A 19,587-nucleotide genomic window follows, 5' to 3' on the forward strand; every position below is an offset into this window, starting at 1 on the left:
GACCTCCCCACACAGGGCTCAGCCCCTGCTCACATCCTAGTTCTCGCAGAGGGGCAGGGAAGGGTGTCTCAGGGCCCAACAGGGAGAGATGGGGAGGGGGGTGTTAGATAAAGCCGAGTGGGAAGAGGTGTGTGAGGTGGAGGCCAAGGAGAGGTCACTTTTGAGCCCTGGGTGGCTCCAAGTGCAGTGCCTCCTAGAGCTGAGGAAACGGAGGCTGCAGATAAGCCAGGACCCTGCCCTGCAGCCCCAAGCAGCCTCAGTCTCCTTCTCTGTCAAGGCAGGGGAGTGGCCAGGGTGCCTGCTCCCCAGTCCAGATGCCAGGCGGGGTCTGGGGGCCAGCCGGAGCCCCCAAGGAAACATCTGCACATTCCAGACGCATGTGGTCAGCAGTGGAGGCGAGCACCAGGCCCCAGCCCAGCACCCCACCCGGCGCTGGCCGCCACGCTGGAAACAGGGCTTGGGGGGGAATGGGCTCCGGAGAGGCCGCCTGCAGATGTTACGTAACCACTCTGCCCGAGCCAGCAGCTGCCTCCTCCCTCTGGCAGGACAGGACAGAGCTGTGGCAGGAGAAGGCCCCCCACTCCCCATCCGAGGCCTAGGGCTCCTGCTTCCCGCTCTCGCTGGGCTTCCAGAAATGCAGCTTCAGCTGCCCTGTCCTCTCCATGGAGGCCCCAGGGCTCCAGGGAAACAGGCTTCCCTCAGCCCAGCCACGGGGGACCCCCAACATATCCCCTCAGGAGCCAGGTTGAGGCAGAAGGGATGAGAGGCCACAGGCTGGTCCCGGTGCCCTGGGACCCCACAGGCTGGTCCAGACCCCACCCACATGCTCGGCTCCCAGTGCCCCCACTCGACGCCGCGGTAACGGCTCCTTTTGGCAGTGGGACGGGGTGGGTCAGTTTGAGTCTAGTAACCTCACTCTGTCTTCATTCCCTTCTATTTATGGTGAGAGAGGCTGGCTTCCAGGGGCGGAAATGATGATGTTTAAATTAATGAATTCAAGTTTTGGAGAGAGAGCCTATCTGAAGAAAAACATGCGGAGAGGGTGAGCTGCAGGGGTGGGCAGGGGGCAGGCTCTTGGCGCAAGGGGCATGGAGGGGCCAGCCCAAGCCACCCACCCCCATCTGGCGCCAAACTAGGGCCCAGAAGGGGGGTCTGGACCTCAAAGACAGGGAAAGGCCTGCGAGAGCCCCCTGGCGCCTTGTCCCAGGGCGTCAGAATAGGAGGTGGCCTGTGTTTCCCTGAGCATGTTATGGGCTCCCTCACCGGGCGTGGCCATCCCACGACTGAACCATCACCAGGATGAGACACAGGCGTCTGGTGTGGTGACATCCCCTGCCCAGGAAACCCCTGGAACTACAGGCCAGGACAAGGAAGGGAGCCCCGAAGAGGGGCCTTCCCAGATCAGCCTACAAAGAGGCAGCCACCATCAGGGCATTAATAAGACTGGGGGCAGGGGGTGGCGAAGGGCTAAGAGGGGACCCTCCCAGGAGAGGGCCCAGCTTGCCCCTCCACCTGCAGCTGGGGATTTGGGGCCACTCTTCAGGGCAAGGGGAGGAAAAGGACCAGTACCCATGGACACTGGCGCCCAGGTGCTGCCTTCAGCTGGGATGTCCCTCTGCACTCTGGCCCGTCACAGCCAGCCAGGGCAGGGGCTGTGCCGACCCCTTCTACAGATGGAAACGCTGAGGCTCCAGGAGGCTGCCCTCCTCACCCTGTGGTCGCTCCCAAGAGTCCGAACAGTGAGGGACAAAGGTAGCCGGGGCTCTCCCCATCCTGGCCTGGGAGCCAGCACATGGCCTCCAGAATTCCAGGGGCAGAAGCATCATCCAGCGTGGCCAGCAATCCCGTCACCCAGTCGGCCGCTGGGCACGGCCACTGGGCTACAGGGCTCAGTTTAGAGGTGCAGGATCTGGAGGCCCCGGGTGCTTTCAGCCTTGCCCAGAGCACTGGCCCTCATTCCTCGCCTCAGCCAAAAGGCAAGGCTGGCTTCTGCCCTGCCTCAGGACAGAGCCCTTTCCAGGGCAGCCCCATAGGATCCAAGAGTGGACTCCAGGCCTGCTAGAACTGGGGACACACTTTGCCAGGCCTGGGCCCATGGGCACCTCAGAGGGAGAAAGAGCCCTGCCCACTGTGGTCCCCAAACGTAGCCCCCTCCCTGGCATGGGCGGCTGGGTACCACTGGGCCCTTCGGCAGAGACAGCTGCCAAGCCATAAAGAACGAGGTGTTCCGGGAAGAAAGGACGTGAGCCGCATTTTCCAGCTGCGATTGCCCGACAGCGAGACTGCAGGCACGCGGCCTGGCCGGCCAGCACGGAGGGTGAGCCCCAGCGCGGCCGGAGCAGGGTGTTTTCATTCCAGCACTCGGCGGGCTGGGCCCGGCTGGGTTCCCGTTGTGGCGCTGGCCACCGCAGAGTGTTCCGGAAAGGAAAATGTGTGTCTCATCCAAAATGGCTTCCTCACTTGAAACCAAACCCCAGCCGGGGTCCCCCTCGGGAGCCAGGGTCCCCACAAACCCACCTACATGGCACAGGCCCCCCGGGTGGGGGGCGAAGGTGGCGGCACCGCCACCCGGCCGGCTGTCACAAGACAGCAGACAGCCAGAGAGGAGCCCGAACCTAACCTCCGAGGCGGAAGCCACAGGACAGGCCTGCAGAGATCTGGGAAAGGGAGACCGAGTCTGCGCACGCTGGGCACACCTGACCCGAAAGCGCCCGCACCAGTCAGCTCCTCAAGGGAAAACACGAGGGCTGCAGTGAGCGGGGCAGCCACGGGGAGCACTGAGCAGCTCGAGTGTGCGCAGATTCCAACGGTGCCTCATCAGCTCAGGGCACAGAACAAGGTGTACACGAGAGCTCACAGTGCGGTTTATGCCTCATAACTTCACCATGTTACACATCCACACATGAAGGCATCGAACACACAAATGCATAAAACAGATAAAAACACAAGAGAAACATGCGAGGCATGACACATCCCAACAGCCACCTGGCTTTGCGTTGAAGTCACCTCTGAGGCCAGACCAGAGGAGGCAGGAAGGCTTCTGAACATGGGGCCTCCTGGACTGGGTGCCAAGGGGTGTGTAGGAGCCTGCCTGCCCAAGGCTAATCTGTGCGTTTCCCATCTGCTGCAGCATTTGGTCTGAGCAACACAGTCACGGGCACATGTGCACCAGCTCAGGGGCACCTCTCCTCAGGCTTTTTGTCTGCTCTGTGGCAGGGCAGGTCCTAGGGGCCCAACTCCTGCCAATGCTTGGGTATAAGGTAATGGGCTCTGAGAACACAGAGAAGGGACTGGGGGGCCACTCTGGCAACAGTTATGATTATCGTGGCCACCATTAACTGAGTCCCGTGGGTGCACCATACACCCTCACCTCTGACGCCCCACAACCACATAAGGTTAATCCACTCATGGTACCCATTTTTCAGGTGAGGCAACTGAAACTCAGAGAGGCCGAGTGACTCAGCCAAGGTCATACAGGAAGCGGAGGAGCTGGGATGTGAACCAGGTCTGACCCAGAGCCTAAGTCCCCTACTCCTGTGTTCCTTGCCTCCCTCCTGGAACCAAATAGAAAGTCAGTGGGGAGGACCAGAGCAGGGACAGCCAAGGGAATTTCAAGGAGGGAGCTGGTGGGAAGTGCTGGGGAGGGCAGGGCCAGGCAAGCAGCTGGGGCCTGAGTCCAGAGCCCACCTAGTCCCATTCAAACATAACCCAGCCCCACTCAGGGATGCCCCCACCGCCACCTCTGTCTGCTGACGAAGCAGGTCACTGGTGCTGTACCCCAGGCCCCCGAATGCAGTTCCAAGGATATGTCCCAGAGCGTGCTGATGAAATCACCTCTCTGCCACAACCTACCAGCCACGTGACCCTAGGAAGTGACTCAACCTCTGGGAGCCTCAGTTTCCTGGTCTGTAAAATGGAACCAAGTGTGGTTCTAACCCAACTGCATTGGGGCAACGCATCACAAGAAAAGGGCTCAGCAGAGAGTCCCTACTCATGGCAACCGTGGAGAAGACAAGGCGGTTGCGGAAGTGGGGTGCACCCCTGGGATATTTTCTTCAGAGATTTGTTTTATAATTCACATACTATAAAGCTCACCCTTCTAAAGTTTACAATTCAGTGGTTTTTAGTATATTCTCAAGGTTGTGCAACCACCACCACCATCTAATTCCAGAACATTTTCATCCCCCAAAACAGAAACCCCACAATGCTTGACCACCCCCATCCCCCACCCCCATCCCCCATCCCAGCTGTAGACACTAGTCTGCTTGTGCCTACATGGATTGGCCTGTTCTGGACATTTCTTATCAGTGCAATCATGCAACATGTGGCTTTTTGTGTCTGGCTTCCTTCACTGAACATGTTTTCAAGGCTCATCCACCCTGTAGCATGTATCAGTACTTCATTCTTTTTCATGGCTGAATAATATTTCATGAACAGACCACATTCTGTGTATCTATTCATCTCTTGATAGACACTTGAGTTGTTTCCACCTTACAGGTACTATGAATAATGCTGCTACAGGCACTTGTGTACAAGTTTTTGTGTGGACGTAGGTTTCGTGTCTCTTGGGTGTACATACACCTGAGAGGAGAATGGCTGGGCCCTATGCTAACTCTATGCTTAGCTTAATCTTCTGAGGAGCTGCCATACTGTTTTCCAAAATGCTGCCCCGTCCTACATCCCCACCAGCCGTGCACGAGGATTCCAATTTCCCCACGTTCTCACCAACACTCCTTATTGTCTGTCTTTTGGTGACAGCCATCCCAGTGGGTATGAAGTGGTATTTCACTGTAATTTTGATTTGTGTTTCCCTGAAAGCTAGACACTGAGCATCTCTTCATGTGCTTATTGGTCATTTGTGTATCTCCTTTGGAGATTGATCTGTTCAGATCTTTTGCCCATTTTTTAGCATTGAGTCATAAAGATTTTTATGTATTCTAGCTACAAGTCCTTCATCAGATAGATGGTTTGCATATGTTTTCCCCACCCTGCAGTCGTTTTGCAGGTGTGTTCACCCTCCTGGATGGTGGCTGTCCTCACTGCTCCCAGCTACTGCCTGGCTCCTGAGGGTTACTGGCACTGCGAATGCTCTGGTGTTGGTCCCTTCATGTCCCCAGGTGTCACAGATGAAGCTGAAGCCTTCCCATTCACCTGCCTGACCTTCCAGGGGATCTTATACAGAAGGCAGTGTGTGCCCTCTTGTCCACAGTTCAGACAAATCTGCAGTCTGTGTCTTACCACAAAACTAATGTTACATGTGCACTTAGTCTGCATTTCCAAGTGCCAGCTATCATATGCAGCTCAGGTAATGTGAGGGTGAGACCAGCTGGGTACGCAGGACACCCAGGGCCTCCTGAAACCCACTGTCTCCACGCCCCAGCTAGTGTCCTTTCTAGAAGATGCCAATCATGATGCTTCTCTCCTGGGTCCCTCAATGCTGCCCCCCTGCTCTCTCGATAGAGGCCCCACCTCCCGCCCCTCCATCACCTGGCACCTCTGAGACTCTACCAGGCTGTCCCCTCTATCTGGGACGCTCTCTCCCAGCCCCTGCATGACTCCTGCGTGAGCACTGAGTCTTGGCTTCACTGTCACCTACACTGGGGATCCTTCCAGGGAGCCCCTCCAAAACGGCCTCCTCCTTATCATCTGTCTTTTGGTTTAACACTAGCTCTGCTGTCATAAAAGCCTCAGAGACGTGGGCCTTGAAGACCCCTGGCACAGGGCCAGGCACACAGCAGCCAGGCCCTCCCTCTGGTGAGGGCCCAGAGACAGGCCCCTCCGCTGCCCCGCCAGCCCTCAAGGCAGCCACGTGCATGACACCTGCAATCTAACACGTTACACACACACCAGGCCCACGCCAAGCCCAGGGGTCTACTCCCCGATGTCCATCTTCCCTCACACCCATGTCCTGTGCAGGCCCCGGGCGCTGAGTCTCCCAGAGACTCCCCTATTATTTAGGGGCACAGGTGAGGAAGGGCGAGGCCCTGAGTGCCCCCAGCCAATGGAAGACCCTAAGGCCCCAATATTTTAATCAGCGAACCAAGTGCCTATTGAGTCCCTGCTCTGAGCCTAGTCCTAGACCCAAACATTCACAAGACAGTACGAGGCCCACTTTGGGCCCCTGGCCAAAATTAGCGTCTCACATCACCTGAATAGCTGTCAGCCAAAAGCAACCACACCTGAAAATGACTGACAGCACCTGGAGCAGTGCTGTCACATCTAGAACTCTCTATGCCGTCCCGTCCAACATGGTAGCCCGCTGGCTCTGGCTCGAGCACTTGAAATGTGGCTCACCATACAACACAGCTCTGGACCCGACCATCAATGTACAGGAAGAACACCAAGGGCACAGGGACACCCAGAGACACAATCCAAAAGCCAGGTGCCGTCGGAGCCGGTTTCTTCAATAAATCGCACAAGAGGAAACAGATGGAAGGAAAGCCTACACATCCACAGAGATTTAAAGGACATCAACTAACTGCACTGCCACTCCATGGACCTTATTTGGGTCCTAATTCAATCTACTAAAAAAACTGAGACAACCACAAATTTGAACACACTGGACATGCAAAGTCATCAGGGTATTATGCACTGTTTTAGGTGTGATCGAGGTGTCACCATACATTCCAAAATGCTTACAGATCAAAAGTAGGATGGCTGGAATTTGCTTCCAAAATGGGTTGGGGTGGGGTGGAGGTGTGGAGGGGTAGGCCAGGCCACAGGGCAGTGGGTCCATGAGGTTCATCACACTATTCCTCCCACTTTTGTGTATGTTCAAACTCTCCAGGATAAAAGCTTTAAAAATAGGAGAGCAACAACATTTTACTGAGTAACGTCATCTTTTTCAGGCTGTCATCTCCCAGCAGCATCACTTAACCCAAGAAAGGCTGTGGTCTCAGAATCCTGGGCTATCCTGCATGCTGAGGCCCAGGGGCCCCGAATCCCCCACCAGCCAGCCCCTGTCCTCCCACCCAAGTCTGGACACAGCTGTCCTGCCGCACCTCAGGCTGGCCAAGGAGTCTCAAATGGAGGGGTGGCTGCGAGACACTGATGACAGAGACGCCAGGCCTGAGCCCGCTAGAGGAGGCTGCTGGTGACACCCAGGAGGCAGGGGTACTGGGGCCCCTGGACACGCACACCCTCACCCGGGAAGCTCCCTGGTATCTCTGAGCTCAGCCCTGCTCCCTTGGAGAAGAGAAGCCTCACCCATCTCCTGCTCCCTGAGGAGGGGGTTTGCAGGGTGGACAGGCAGAATGGCTGGGGCAGCCCACAGAGCACAGATGGTGGCCTGAGGGACCGGGGTGAGGGGGCCTTAACATTTGCACCCAAGGGCCCAGTTTACCATTTTGCACCCAGTCCTCTGGAAATCTCCCAGAGGCAGCTTCAGAGTGTCAACAAGAACATGAAGTCTCCTCTATTCCCCATCCCCCTCCTCCCAGAGTCCTATCATCACATGCTGCAGGGTCAGCAACCCTGGGAATCCTGCTGGCTCAGGCCAGGCCACCAGCTCCCTGGACCTCCAAAACCCAAGACCAGAGCCTAAGGGGACACATGCAAGGCAATAGGCTCAGGCTCCGTTGCTATGCCTGGGAGCCTGCACCCTGCTGCGGGCCCCTGGCCAAGCTACCAGTACGGTTTATTTCCTGGACAGCTCCTGGAGACCAAAACGCCGCCAGGTGATGAGGAAGCGGGAATAACCAGCAGGAGCTGGGGCCTGACCCCCCAGCAGCCTCAGCCCACGAGAGACGTATGTAACCTTACTCACAGCGTTGAGAAACAAGGAGTGGCGTGGATCCAAAACGACTGTGTGGGCACTGGCTGCAGGCCAGAAGCCCACCTCCACAGAGACAGCCGTGATGGCAAACACTTAAGCTGGCAGGGAGCAAGATGACAGCGTGGCCCCATGGCTCCCAGCCGCTGCCCCTGGAGAACCCGGTTGCCCCCAGCCCCCAGCCCCAACCCCCAGCAAAGCCCCAAGGAGGACCCATCCAGGAGAAGCACCCACCCCTGCCCCACCCGCCAACATCCAAACTCGTCTGAACACTGACCATGAGGGTCCTCCTCATAAAAGGTGGCCACACACTGGAGTCACCCAGGGAACATTACAAAACCAAATCCCAGGTTTAATAAGCCTGGGGATGTTAAACCCCCACCAAGGGATTCCAGCATGCAGCCAGGGAGTGATGGAGTCCTGGCTTAGGTGTCTGCAAGTACCCAAACGGGGCCGGAGGGATGTGGATAAGCAGGCCCTGAGCCTGTCCCCATCTCTGGGGACAACCATCTGAAAATCTCAGTCCCCTGAATCCCTTTCAATCCAACCCTCAGCTCCTCACAGTCAAACCCTGCCTTGCCATGTACTGGCTGTTACTTGCTACTTGTGCTTGGACAAATCACATCACCATCACCTCTGGGCTGTTTTCTCATCTGTAAAATGGGCATCTTCACTGTACCTCACCTCAGAGGGTTAGGATGAGGGTTATGTGTGACAATTCACAACCAGAGCTTGGCACAGGCCCAGGCTGGAGGCAAGCTCTCCATAAAGACTACCTGTTATTATTTCTGCCAAAATGCAAACCTGACAATTGCTTTTCAGCGTTTTAAACCCCTTCATGGCCATGCTACCCCACTACTGTTCCCAGGATAACATCAGAACGCTAAACTGCACAAATGAGGCCCTTCATGACACCAGCCCACCACCCATCCTGCTCCCACTCCCTCACACTACCCCTTCCCCCCACAGCTGCCACACTGGAGGTGTACCCCTACACCCACGTTCGACCAAGTCCAGCCTCCAGTCCTTTGCACACATGGTTCTCTCCTCCCTTCCCCCAAACCCACCTTCCTGCCCCTCAAGTAACAGGCCAATTCTTACACATCCATCAAATTCTTGTCCACCCCCTCCGGAGAGCCTTCCCTGTCATCCCAGATAGAGCTCTCCACCTCCTAGCTTCCTACTCCTGGGCTCCCAAGTGCTGGGTATGCCCCCAGGCCAAGCCGCATCCTATTAGGCTCTAATTAGAGTTTAAGTGTTTTTCAGAGACCTTCCCGCCCCGCCTCCGCACGATGCTACAGGCCCCCAGTCAGCTGGCGTTAGCGGAGCCCCACCGGGTTGTGCGATGTCTCTGCCTGCACAGAATGCGGTATTTTCCTATTTCCCTCTGGCTGAGGCCAGGCGGGCTGAGAGCCGGCCCCGGTCCCAGGTTTTCCTTATTTAGTCGGGCCGACCTCACTGCGCTGGATCCTCGCCCTGGGAGAGGCCTGGCCCTAACTCCGTTTCCCCTTCTAGAGGCCGGGGACGCGCCCACGCCCTGTGAGGCCCGCCAGGCCGGCGGCCTGCCCGGCCGGCCTCTCCCCGAAGGGTGCAGACGCCCCGCGCCCCGCCGGGCCCCGGCAGCCGCCAGTCCTTGCGCCCGCCGGGCGCCATGGCAACCGCCCGGCCCGCGTTGCGGGCGGCGGGTTACTCACAGCGCTGTGGCGTCCGCGGGGATGCGCAGCGCGGGCCCGAGCGTCCGCAGTCCGCGGCCGGAGCAGTTGACGCGGCAGGCGGCGCCGGGCGCCGGGCCGCAGAGGCAGGGGGGCGCGCACGGTCCGCAGCCGCGCCCGGGGACCCCCGCCAGCGCCCCGAGCCACAGGCCCAGGGCCAAGGCGAGCGCCAGGCGGGCGGGCGCGGGGGGCGGCATCGTCAGGGCAGTGCAAGCATGGCCCCGGCCCGGTCCCGAGGCCCCGAGCCCGCCCGGCCTCGGAGGCCTCGGCTCAGGCTGGGCCCGCGCACGGCATGGCTGGGCGCGGGAGGGGGAGCTGGCGGCGGCGCGGCCGCGGCCTGTCTGCCTGCGCGACGCCCGCTCGGCACTCTGGCCCGGTTCTGAGTCCACAGCCGTCCGCTCGCACGCTGGCGCTGCAGTGGGGGCCGGCCGCCGGCTCCTCCTCCTCCCGGTGCGGCGCGGGGCGGGGCTCCCTTAGGCCCCGCCTCCTGCTCGGCCCTGTTGGGCGCGGCGAGGGGCGAGCGCCGGGGCGGGTCGCCCCAAGGCTCCGCCCTTCGCTCTGCAGCTTGGGGGCCGGTGGGGCGGGGCTAGATGGGCGGGGCGCCTGGAGCTCCTCCCTTCGCACAAGCAGTGGGCCAGGCTTCGGGCTCTGCTCCCCAGGGAGCGCCGGCCTAGGTCTGCGCTCTTCCCCCTCCCCGCTGCGTGCGCCCCTCCCAGACCTCACTCAGCGCCAGAGCAGTCACAGCGCTGAAAACACCAGCCGGGACCTCCGAGCGCCCGTTACGCGCGCTCATCCACTCCAAGCGCCTCTGTCCCTCTCCGCCACCGCGGTTTCCAGAACGCCTGGCACACAGTAGGCACTCAATAAATGCGCATCGCCTCCTCTCGTGGAGTTACCAGGGCGCCGGCGAGGAGTGGCGGCTAGCTCTCGCTGTCACGGTGGTGACGCCCAAGTTGGGCCTCACCTGGGCGGTGAAGTTCAGCCTCCCGGCCTCCCGCCGGCCGCTGGGCATAGGCTGCGCTCTGCGAGCCAGGAAGCCCACGTCCTCCCGCTCCGGCCGCAGTTTGCCCGCTCTTTCTGTTCACGGCGCAATGTACTCTGTGCTGTGACTCTGCCAAGGGAGATTTTGTTTCTCTGTGTGCGCAGGATTTAATTACGAAACTAACGCAGGTGGTGGGAAGAATCCAAGCCGAACAACATGGATGAACCCTGAAAACATGCTAGAAGCTAGACGAAAAGGACCACATATTATATGATTCCCTTTATTTAAAAATGTCCAAAACAGGGGCTTCACTGGTGGCGCAGTGGTTGAGAGTCCGCCTGCCGATGCAGGTGACACGGGTTCGTGCCCTGGTCCGGGAAGATCCCACATGCCGCGGAGCTGCTGGGCCCGTGAGCCATGGCCGCTGAGCCTGCGCGTCCGGAGACTGTGCTCCGCAACGGGAGAGGCCACAACAGTGAGAGGCCCCGCGTACCAAAAAAAAAAAAGTCCAAAACAGGCAAATCCATAAAGACAAGAAGTAGATTAGTGGCTCCTGGGGCTGGAGGGAGGGGGAATGGGTAGTGACTGCTAATGGGTGTGGGGTTCCTTTTGGGGATGATGAGAACCTTCTAGAATTAGATAGTGGTGATGATTGCACAGCCTTGTAAATATACTAAAATCACTGAATTGTGCTCCTAAAAGGGTGAATTTTATGGTATGTGAATTATATCTCAACTTTTAAAATAATGAAGAAATAATAAAATTGTTCGACCATTGGGCCATGAGTGGATACCTGACCTACGCTGGTCAGATGAGTCCCTCCTCCAGAGCCTGGACAGAGTGGTCACAGGGAGGAGGTCCCCAGACCCCCATGTGAGCAAGGCCTCTGTACCACTGTCTGGAGACTTGGTGTCAGGCCTCATCCTGAGACTTCCCAGCTTCCTCTCTGTGCTCTGTCTCTGCTTAAGCTAGCTGGAAACCTCAACTAAACCCACAGATGCTGGGCCCATGTCCTGCTGCCACTTGCTGGGGGAGTCCAAGCAGGACCACTGTGGGGCACACTGAAGCTCTGCTATTCACCTGGGCATGAAGCAGCACCCAGATGCCTCCCTTTCTCATCTGGGTAATGAGAATAGTAAACCTACGTTTTAGGGCTGGGGGAAAATCACAACAGCTCAGAGCCAGCTCCCAGGAAAGACCCAAAGAAGAAAAGGTCCCCAGCACAGGCACAGGCCAGGGATGAACAGGGAACAGCCTGCCATGTCTCACAGGTCAAACAACCCAGGAGCAGACAGAGGATCTCCAGCCTGTGGCCTGGGGTAGGGGAAGGGGATTGTCCTGCTCCAGCAGCTGTGGTCCATTCTCAAGACTCAGTTCTCACAACCCCCTTTGTCTCCAAATCAGTATCTTGGAGCAGTTTGGGGGAGTGACTTAAGTTAGACATGAGGAAGAACTTCCATCCTAACAGGGAGGGATTGTGAAACCTGCAAACCTTTTGGGACTCATGAACCTTTTTACACAGAATCACAGAGGGAGTGCTTGGGAACCCAGTTTGGAAACACTGGCATGGGGGCTAAGTCAAGGTGGGGTTGATGGGATGAGACAAGGGGAGGGGGAAGGAGCAGGAGGCCCAAGTGGGAAACAGTCTCAGGACTGGTTGTGGGGGAAGTGGGAGAAGGAGGAGGCTCAGATGATGCCCTGCCTGGCGGTTGGGCCAGGAGAAATGGGTGGAGAAACTGTTTGCTGGGGGAAAATGGGGGATGGGAGGATGTCCCAGGGAAGGAGAGATGTGGAAGGAAAGGTGAGGAGGGGGTTCTGGACAGATGGTTCTGGGGCCACTTGAGAAGGTACCCAGAGCGTAGCTGGAGGTGGGGTGTGAAGCTGGAAGGGGGTTGGTGAGCACACCTAGGACAGGTGGAAAAATCCAGAGGCAGGGAACCCCAACCTAGAGTTGGGGAGGAGGGAGACCTTAAGGGGAGTCTAAGTGAGACAGCCAGAGAAGTAGAAGGAAACTGAGGCACAGTGTGTGGAAGTTGAGGGAACAGCTACAGGGGAGAAGTCAACAGGGGCTTGGCCTACAGGAACAGAGCAGGGCTGGGCAGGTGCAGCTGAGAGTCCCTCCCTGATCCCCCCACATACTGCACAGGCCCACATGTACCTCCACTTGGGGCTTCCAGAACTCTCTACAGCCTCACATCTCCTGGACTTTCCCCGTGTTCTTCCCTTTGCTTGGAATGCTTTTCCATTCCACCCCATGCAGACTCAGCTGAGGTGCCTCCTCCTCCAGGAAGCCTCCCCAGCCCCCATCTCATGCTCATTCACATCACACAGCCATTCAGGGGACACGTTTATGAGCTATCTACTGCAAGCCAAACATTTGTCCCCCAGTTTGTCAATACCCCTACTGGACAGCACTCCTCAGGGTCAAACTGTGCCTCCACCCTGCCATGTTGCTGCACGAAACTGAAGGCATGGTGTTCACCAGTGACCTTTACTGAGGGCACGTTGAGTGGAGGGGCTGGTAGGAAGACATATGCCAGCGGGTTGGTAGTAAGTGAGGGGGTGTAGACATGGCTTGTTTCACTGTTTCTAGAAGATTAGACATGAAAGAAAAGAGTCAAGGGATAAGAGAGGGACACAGAGCAATGGCAAAAGTTTTTTATTTTTTTAAATATATTTTTAAAAATATTTTTATTTATGTATTTATTTGGCTGTGCCGGGTCTTAGTTGTGGCATGCGAACTCTTAGTTGCAGCATGTGGGATCTTAGTTCCCTGACCAGGGATCGAACCCAGAGCCCCCTGCATTGGGAGCGTGGAGTCTTAGCCACTGGACCACCAGGGAAGTCCCAAAAGTTTTTTAACATGAGAGAGACTTGAACCACTTTCCAGGCTAAGGGAAGAGTGTCAACAGAGAGGGAGAAGCAGACCACAGAGATAGAAAAAGAGTGTGTGCACAGGAAGTGAAAGGATTAGTGGTGAGAACTTCTTGAGAGATTGGAGGGAGGAAACCCACATCCTTCAATTCTTCACCCATTCATTCATCGCCTTATTCCATTGTCTCTTCACAACTCTGGGAGGTGGATTCTATTATTATTCCCTCTATTAAATGAGGTAACTAAGGCACAGAGAGGTTAAGAAATTTGCCTGGTCACACAGCAGGTAAGTGAAAGGACAGAGATTACTTTCCAAACCCAAGCTTTTAGTTCCAGTCAATGACAAACTGATAAGATTCAAGGACTCAAGATGAGGGAAGATAAACCCATAAGAGGCAGTGATGTAGGGGCTTCCCTGGTGGTCCAGTGGTTAAGAATCTGCCTTCCCATGCAAGGGACACAGGTTTGATTCCTGGTCAGGGAGCTAAGATCCCACATGCTGTGGGGCAACTAAGCCCACGCACCACAACTACTGAGCCCACACACTCTAGAGCCTGTGTGCTGCAACTACAGAAGCCCACGCACCTGCACGCTGCAATGAAAGATCCCGCATATCGCAGCCAAATAAATAAATAAATTTATTTTTTTAAAAAAGAGAGACAGTGATGCAAAATGAGCAAAACAGATTAATTATCTAAATGATGGTTTGAAGGTGGTTGTGGAGTAAATGCAATTGTTTGGAAAGGATTTCTAAAATAGAACAGACATATATATATATATATATATATATACTTTTTTTTTTGCCATACGGCATGTGGTACCTTAGTTCCCTGACTGGGAATTGAAACTGCACCCCCTGCATTGGAAGCACACAGTCTTAACCACTGGACCACCAAGGAAGTCCCCAGGAAAGACATATGTTTAAAGAAGAAAATTAATTATCTTGGACTTTCCTGGTGGCACAGTGGTTAAGAATCCACCTGCCAACGCAGGGGACATGGGCTCGATCCCTGGTCCAGGAAGATCCCACATGCTGTGGAGCAACTAAGCCCCTGCACCACAACTACTGAGCCTGCACTCTGCCACAACTACTGAAGCCTATATGCTCTAGGGCCTGTGTGCCGCAACTACTGAGCTTGTGTGCTACAACTACTGAAGCCCGCGCACCTAGAGCCTGTGCTCTGCAACAAGAGAAGCCACCAGTGCAGCCAAAAAAAAAAAAAAATTAATTATCTGGAAATCAAATTCTGTAGACTATTTCAGCAAACCACCTGGTGAGTCAGAGGAAATAAAATGTGCCAAAGATCTTGTCTGATTCAGAGAGTGGGACATGAGAGAGATGTTTAATTCTTGATAAAATATAGATTTAAAAATTTTTATTAATAGTTAATGATAACTATTAACATAAAATAAAGGGGAAAACTAGAGGTGGGGGGAAAGAACCAAGAAAACTTGATCAGCCCAAGCAGGAAAGAATTAAAAAAGGAAATAGTGGATCAGTGTATTAATCAGAAAACAAAATAAGACCAAGCATGTGGGTGATCATTATAAATATAAATGAGTTAAATTCCCCTGTTAAAGAGCAAGGATTCTCATAATGAGAAGACACACTAAATCCAGGTAAATGTGGTTTACAGGGACACAGCTAAGACAAATAACCCAGAAGGCTGAGAGTAAAGAAATAGAAAAATAAATACACAAGAGGGTGGGGTGGCAGTATTAATACTAGAAAAATAGAACCTAAAGCAAAAGATAGTAAATGGGGAAAGAGTCCAATTTTTTTTACACTAATTAAAGGTATAATCTGTGTAGAACATATAATGCTCAAAAAATAGAACATCAGAGCTTCCCTGGTGGCGCAGTGGTTGAGAGTCTGCCTGCTGATGCAGGGGACATGGGTTTGTGCCCCGGTCCGGGAAAATCCCACATGCCACGGAGTGGCTGGTACCGTGAGCCATGGCCGCTGAGCCTGCGCGTCCGGAGCCTGTGCTCCGCAACGGGAGAGGCCACAACAGTGAGAGGCCTGCGTACTGCAAAAAAAAAAAAAAAAAAAAAAATAGAACATCAGCACACACAGCTAAACTGTTGAAAACTCACAAAATCATTGTAGAGGCTTTCTTACACCTTCCTTGGAATTTTACAAATCAAGTAGACAATTTTTTAAAAAATTCAGTAAAGATATGGAGAGTTTGAACAGCACAGTTAACAAGTTCTAGTTTATGTAACAGTATTTTGTCAAGTATCTGGAAATGAATAGGCAATAAAATGGCTTTAGGAAACACTGCCCCCTAGAGGTGCTCTGGGTCCTTTCACCTGCTAACTCCACCACATCATGAGTCTAGCCCACAGCTGGGGCTCCCCCAAACCCACCCTAACCCAGGGATGCTCACCTGAGTAGAAGCCTGAAGAGCAATTCGCAGAGAATCTTCAGACAAGGCTGGACATCCAGACGACTCAGATAACTGAAAGGTAAATGTGGAAGTGATGGATATTGTCATTATCTTAATTGTAGTGATGGTTTCATGGGTGTATACTTATGTCAAAACTTATCAAATTGTACACTTTAAAAATGTGCAGTTGGGACTTCCCTGGTGGTCTAGTGGGTAAGACTCCACACTCCCAATGCAGGGGGCCCAGGTTCGATCCCTGATCAGGGAACTAGATCCCCCATGCATGTCGCAACTAAGAAGTCTGTATGCTGCAACTAAGAGTCCGCATGCTGGAACGAAGATCCCTCATGGCGCAACTAAGACCCAGCACAGCCAAAATAAATAAATAAAAACAAATAAATATATTTTTTTTAATGTGCAGCTATTGGATGTCAAGTAGACCTCAATAAAGTTGTTTCTTAAATATCTAATCACTTACAGTGACAAAAAGCAGATCAGTGGTAGCCAGGGGCTGGGGTTGGCGTAGGGAATTACTGCAAAGGGGCATAAGAAATTTTGGGTGACAAAAATGTTTTATAGCATGAGTATGGTGATGCTTAAATAAATATATTTGTCAAATCTCACCAAATTGTTTAGTTAAAAATGGTGAATGTTGGGCTTCCCTGGTGGTGCAGTGGTTGAGAGTCCGCCTGCCAATGCAGGGGATGCGGGTTCGTGCCCGGGCGCGGGAAGATCCCACATGCCGTGGAGCGGCTGGGCCCGTGAGCCATGGCCGCTGAGCCTGCGCGTCCGGAGCCTGTGCTCCGCAACGGGAGAGGTCACAACAGTGAGAGGCCCGCGTACCGCAAAAAAAAATGGTGAATGTTAGTGTACATAAATTATGCTCCAGTAAAGCTGATTTTTAAAAATCTAACCCTGTAGAAATTGAAATACCCTCTTTTAAATCTTTTAACTTTTAGAATTTAACTTTAATAATTTTAAATCAAAATTAAAATCAGATTATTAGAAGTGACTAGTAATGAGCATACATCTTATCAAATCTCTGGGATGCAAAGTTATATTGATACATGGAGAGAAACTGATTAACATTACTTAAAAAAAATTTTTTTAATATTTATTTATTTATTAATTTATTTGGCTGTGCCAGGTCTTAGTTGCAGCATGCGGGGTCTTTAGTTGTGGCATATGGGATCTAGTTCCCTGACCAGGGATCGAACACAGGCCCCCTGCATTGGGAGCATGCAGTCTTAGCCACTGGACCACCACGGAAGTCCCTCACTTTTTTAAAATTGATGAGCATGAAAAATCAAAATAGTATATGAGTTGAACATCCCTGTCAACATTCTAGAAAAACAACTATAAAATAAACCAAAAGAAAGTAGAAGGAAGGAAATTAGAAAGCTAAGAACGGAAGTTAGTTATTTTAAAAGAAAGAGAATTGATTAATAAAATCAACAGCTGTTTTTTAAAATTAATTAATTTATTTTTGGCTGTGTTGGGTCTTCGTTGCTGCACACAGCCTTCTCTTGTTGTGGATCATGGGCTCTAGGCGCGTGGGCTTCAGTAGTTGTGGCACACGGACTCAGTAGTTGTGGCTCGCAGGCTCTAGAGTGCAGGCTCAGTAGTTGTGGTGCACGGGCTTAGTTGCTCCGTGGCATGTGGGATCTTCCCAGAGCAGGGATCGAACCCATGTCCCCTGCATTGGCAGGCGTTTCTTAACCACTGCACCACCAGGGAAGTCCCTCAAGAGCTATTTTTAATATACAAGGCTATTAATTTTTTTTTAAAAACCTGTTGGCAAGTGTAGCTGAAAGAGAAATGAAAATAAAATATAGCGCATTAAGACTGAGAATGAAGGTTTATTCACAGAAATAGAGAGTGAAAAATTACAAGACAATTATGTGTAACTTTTTTTTTTTTTTTTTCAGTACGCGGGCCTCTCACTGTTGTGGCCTCTCCCACGGCGGAGCGCAGGCTCCAGATGCGCAGACCCAGCGGCCATGCCTCCCAGGCCCAGCCGCTCCACGGCATGTGAGATCCTCCCGGACCGGGGCACGAACCCGTGTCCCCTGCATCGGCAGGCGGACTCTCAACCACTGCGCCACCAGGGAAGCCCAATTTTTAAATTTATTTTTGGCTGTGTTGGGTCTTCATTGCTGGGTGCAGGCTTTCTCTAGTTGCAGCGAGCGGGGGTTACTCTTCATGGCTGTGCGCGGGCTTCTCATTGCAGTGGCTTCTCTTGTTGCAGAGCATGGGCTCTAGGCACGCTTAGTGACTTAGTGTGGCTTCAGTAGTTCTCGGGCTAAGTAGTTCTGGCTCACAGGCTCTAGAGCACAGGCTCAGTAGTTGTGGTGCATGAGCTTAGTTGCTCTGCGGCATGTGGGATCTTCCTGAACCAGGGATCAAAACCGTGTCCCCTGCATTGGCAGGCAGATTCTTAGTATTTGTTTTGTTTTGTTTTGTTTTGTTTTTTTGGCTGCATTGGGTCTTCATTGCTGTGCACAGGCTTTCTCTAGTTGTGGGGAGCCGGAGCTACTCTTCGTTGTGGTGTGCGGGCTTCTCATTGAGGTGGCTTCTCTTGTTGCAGAGGCACAGGTTCTAGGGGCGCAGGCTCAGTAGTTGTAGCTTGCAGGCTCTAGAGCGCAGGCTCAGTAGCTGCGGCACACGGTCTTAGTTGCTCCGCGGCATGTGGGATCTTCCCGGACCAGGCCTGGAACTTGTGTCCCCTGCACTGGCAGGCGGATTCTTAACCACTGGACCACCAGAGAAGTCCCTGGCAGGTGGATTCTTAACCACTGCGCCACCAGGAAAGCCCTAGTCCAGATCTTTTAATGGAAAAATCCTATCAAATGTGGAAAGATCAGATAGTTATGATTTTATTTATACTCTTAGAGAACAAGGATCATATCTCAATGTACTTTATGCATATTTATGCATAAATATGCAATGTGTTTAGTAACATAATTTGGATACCTAAAAAAACTTGGACAAAGATAGAAAAAGGAATCCTTAGTCCAGTGACTTTTAGGTCTGTTCAGCCACAGAACCCTTGTTTCAAAGTCCCAAAATAGAAAACTTGAATGGCCCTGTTCCAGCTGAATAATGGACCCCAAAGATATACAGGTCCTAATCCCCAGAACCTGTGAATGTTACCTTCCATGGCAAAAGGGGCCTTGCAGATGTGATTAAATTAATGATCTTGAGGTGGGGGATGATCCTGGACTATCCAGGTGGGCCATAAATGTAGTCACAAATGTCCTTATAAGGAGATTTGGGAATTCCCTGGCGGTTCGGTGGTTAGGACTCTGCACTTTCACTGCCGAGGGCCTGGTTCAATCCCTGGTCGTGGAACTGAGATCCCACAAGCCGTGCAGCATGGCTAAAAAAATAAATAAATAAGCAGATTTGATGGCAGAAGAAGAGAAGGCCAAGTGGCTATGAAAATGGAAATTGCAGTGATGTGGCCATGAGCCAAGGAAAGCTGGAGGCCACCAGAAGCTGAGGAGGCAAGGATTCTCCCCTGGAGCCCCCAGAAGGAATCAGCCTTGCTGACACCTTGACTTTAGTCCCATTAGACTCATCTCACACTTCTAGCCTCTGAGTGTAGGATGATAAATTTGAGTTGTCTTGTGCCACTGTGTTTGTGCCACAGCAGCAGTAGGAAACTCACCCAGGAGCCATTACCAAACCTAATAGTGGTTACTCCTGAAGGACAAGATCTGGTGGGGGAATGAAGACTTTTATTCTTGCCTTTCCCTTTTGTGTTGTTGACATGCCTGCAAAACTCATATATTATTTTTATAATTAAGAGAAAAGAAAAGACAATGCAAGTGAAGCACTTGGCCCACTCCAGGGGTA

General features: G+C 53.3%; 1 protein-coding gene across 3 annotated transcripts in view; it reads right to left on the reverse strand.

Moving 5' to 3' along the window:
• Positions 1 to 9,680, reverse strand: part of PKD1 (polycystin 1, transient receptor potential channel interacting) — a 47,486-nt gene extending 37,806 nt beyond the window's left edge. For all 3 annotated transcript variants that reach the window (XM_029219627.1, XM_029219626.1, XM_029219628.1), the window contains exon 1: positions 9,466 to 9,680. In XM_029219627.1, the coding sequence (XP_029075460.1) occupies positions 9,466 to 9,680 (215 nt within the window). The remainder of the gene's footprint in view (positions 1 to 9,465) is intronic.
• Between the last annotated feature and the right edge of the window lie 9,907 nt (positions 9,681 to 19,587).

This window comes from Monodon monoceros, unplaced genomic scaffold (assembly GCF_005190385.1).
Source record: "Monodon monoceros isolate NGI ecotype Baffin Bay Population unplaced genomic scaffold, NGI_Narwhal_1 Super_Scaffold_13, whole genome shotgun sequence".
Classification (NCBI taxonomy): domain Eukaryota; kingdom Metazoa; phylum Chordata; class Mammalia; order Artiodactyla; family Monodontidae; genus Monodon; species Monodon monoceros.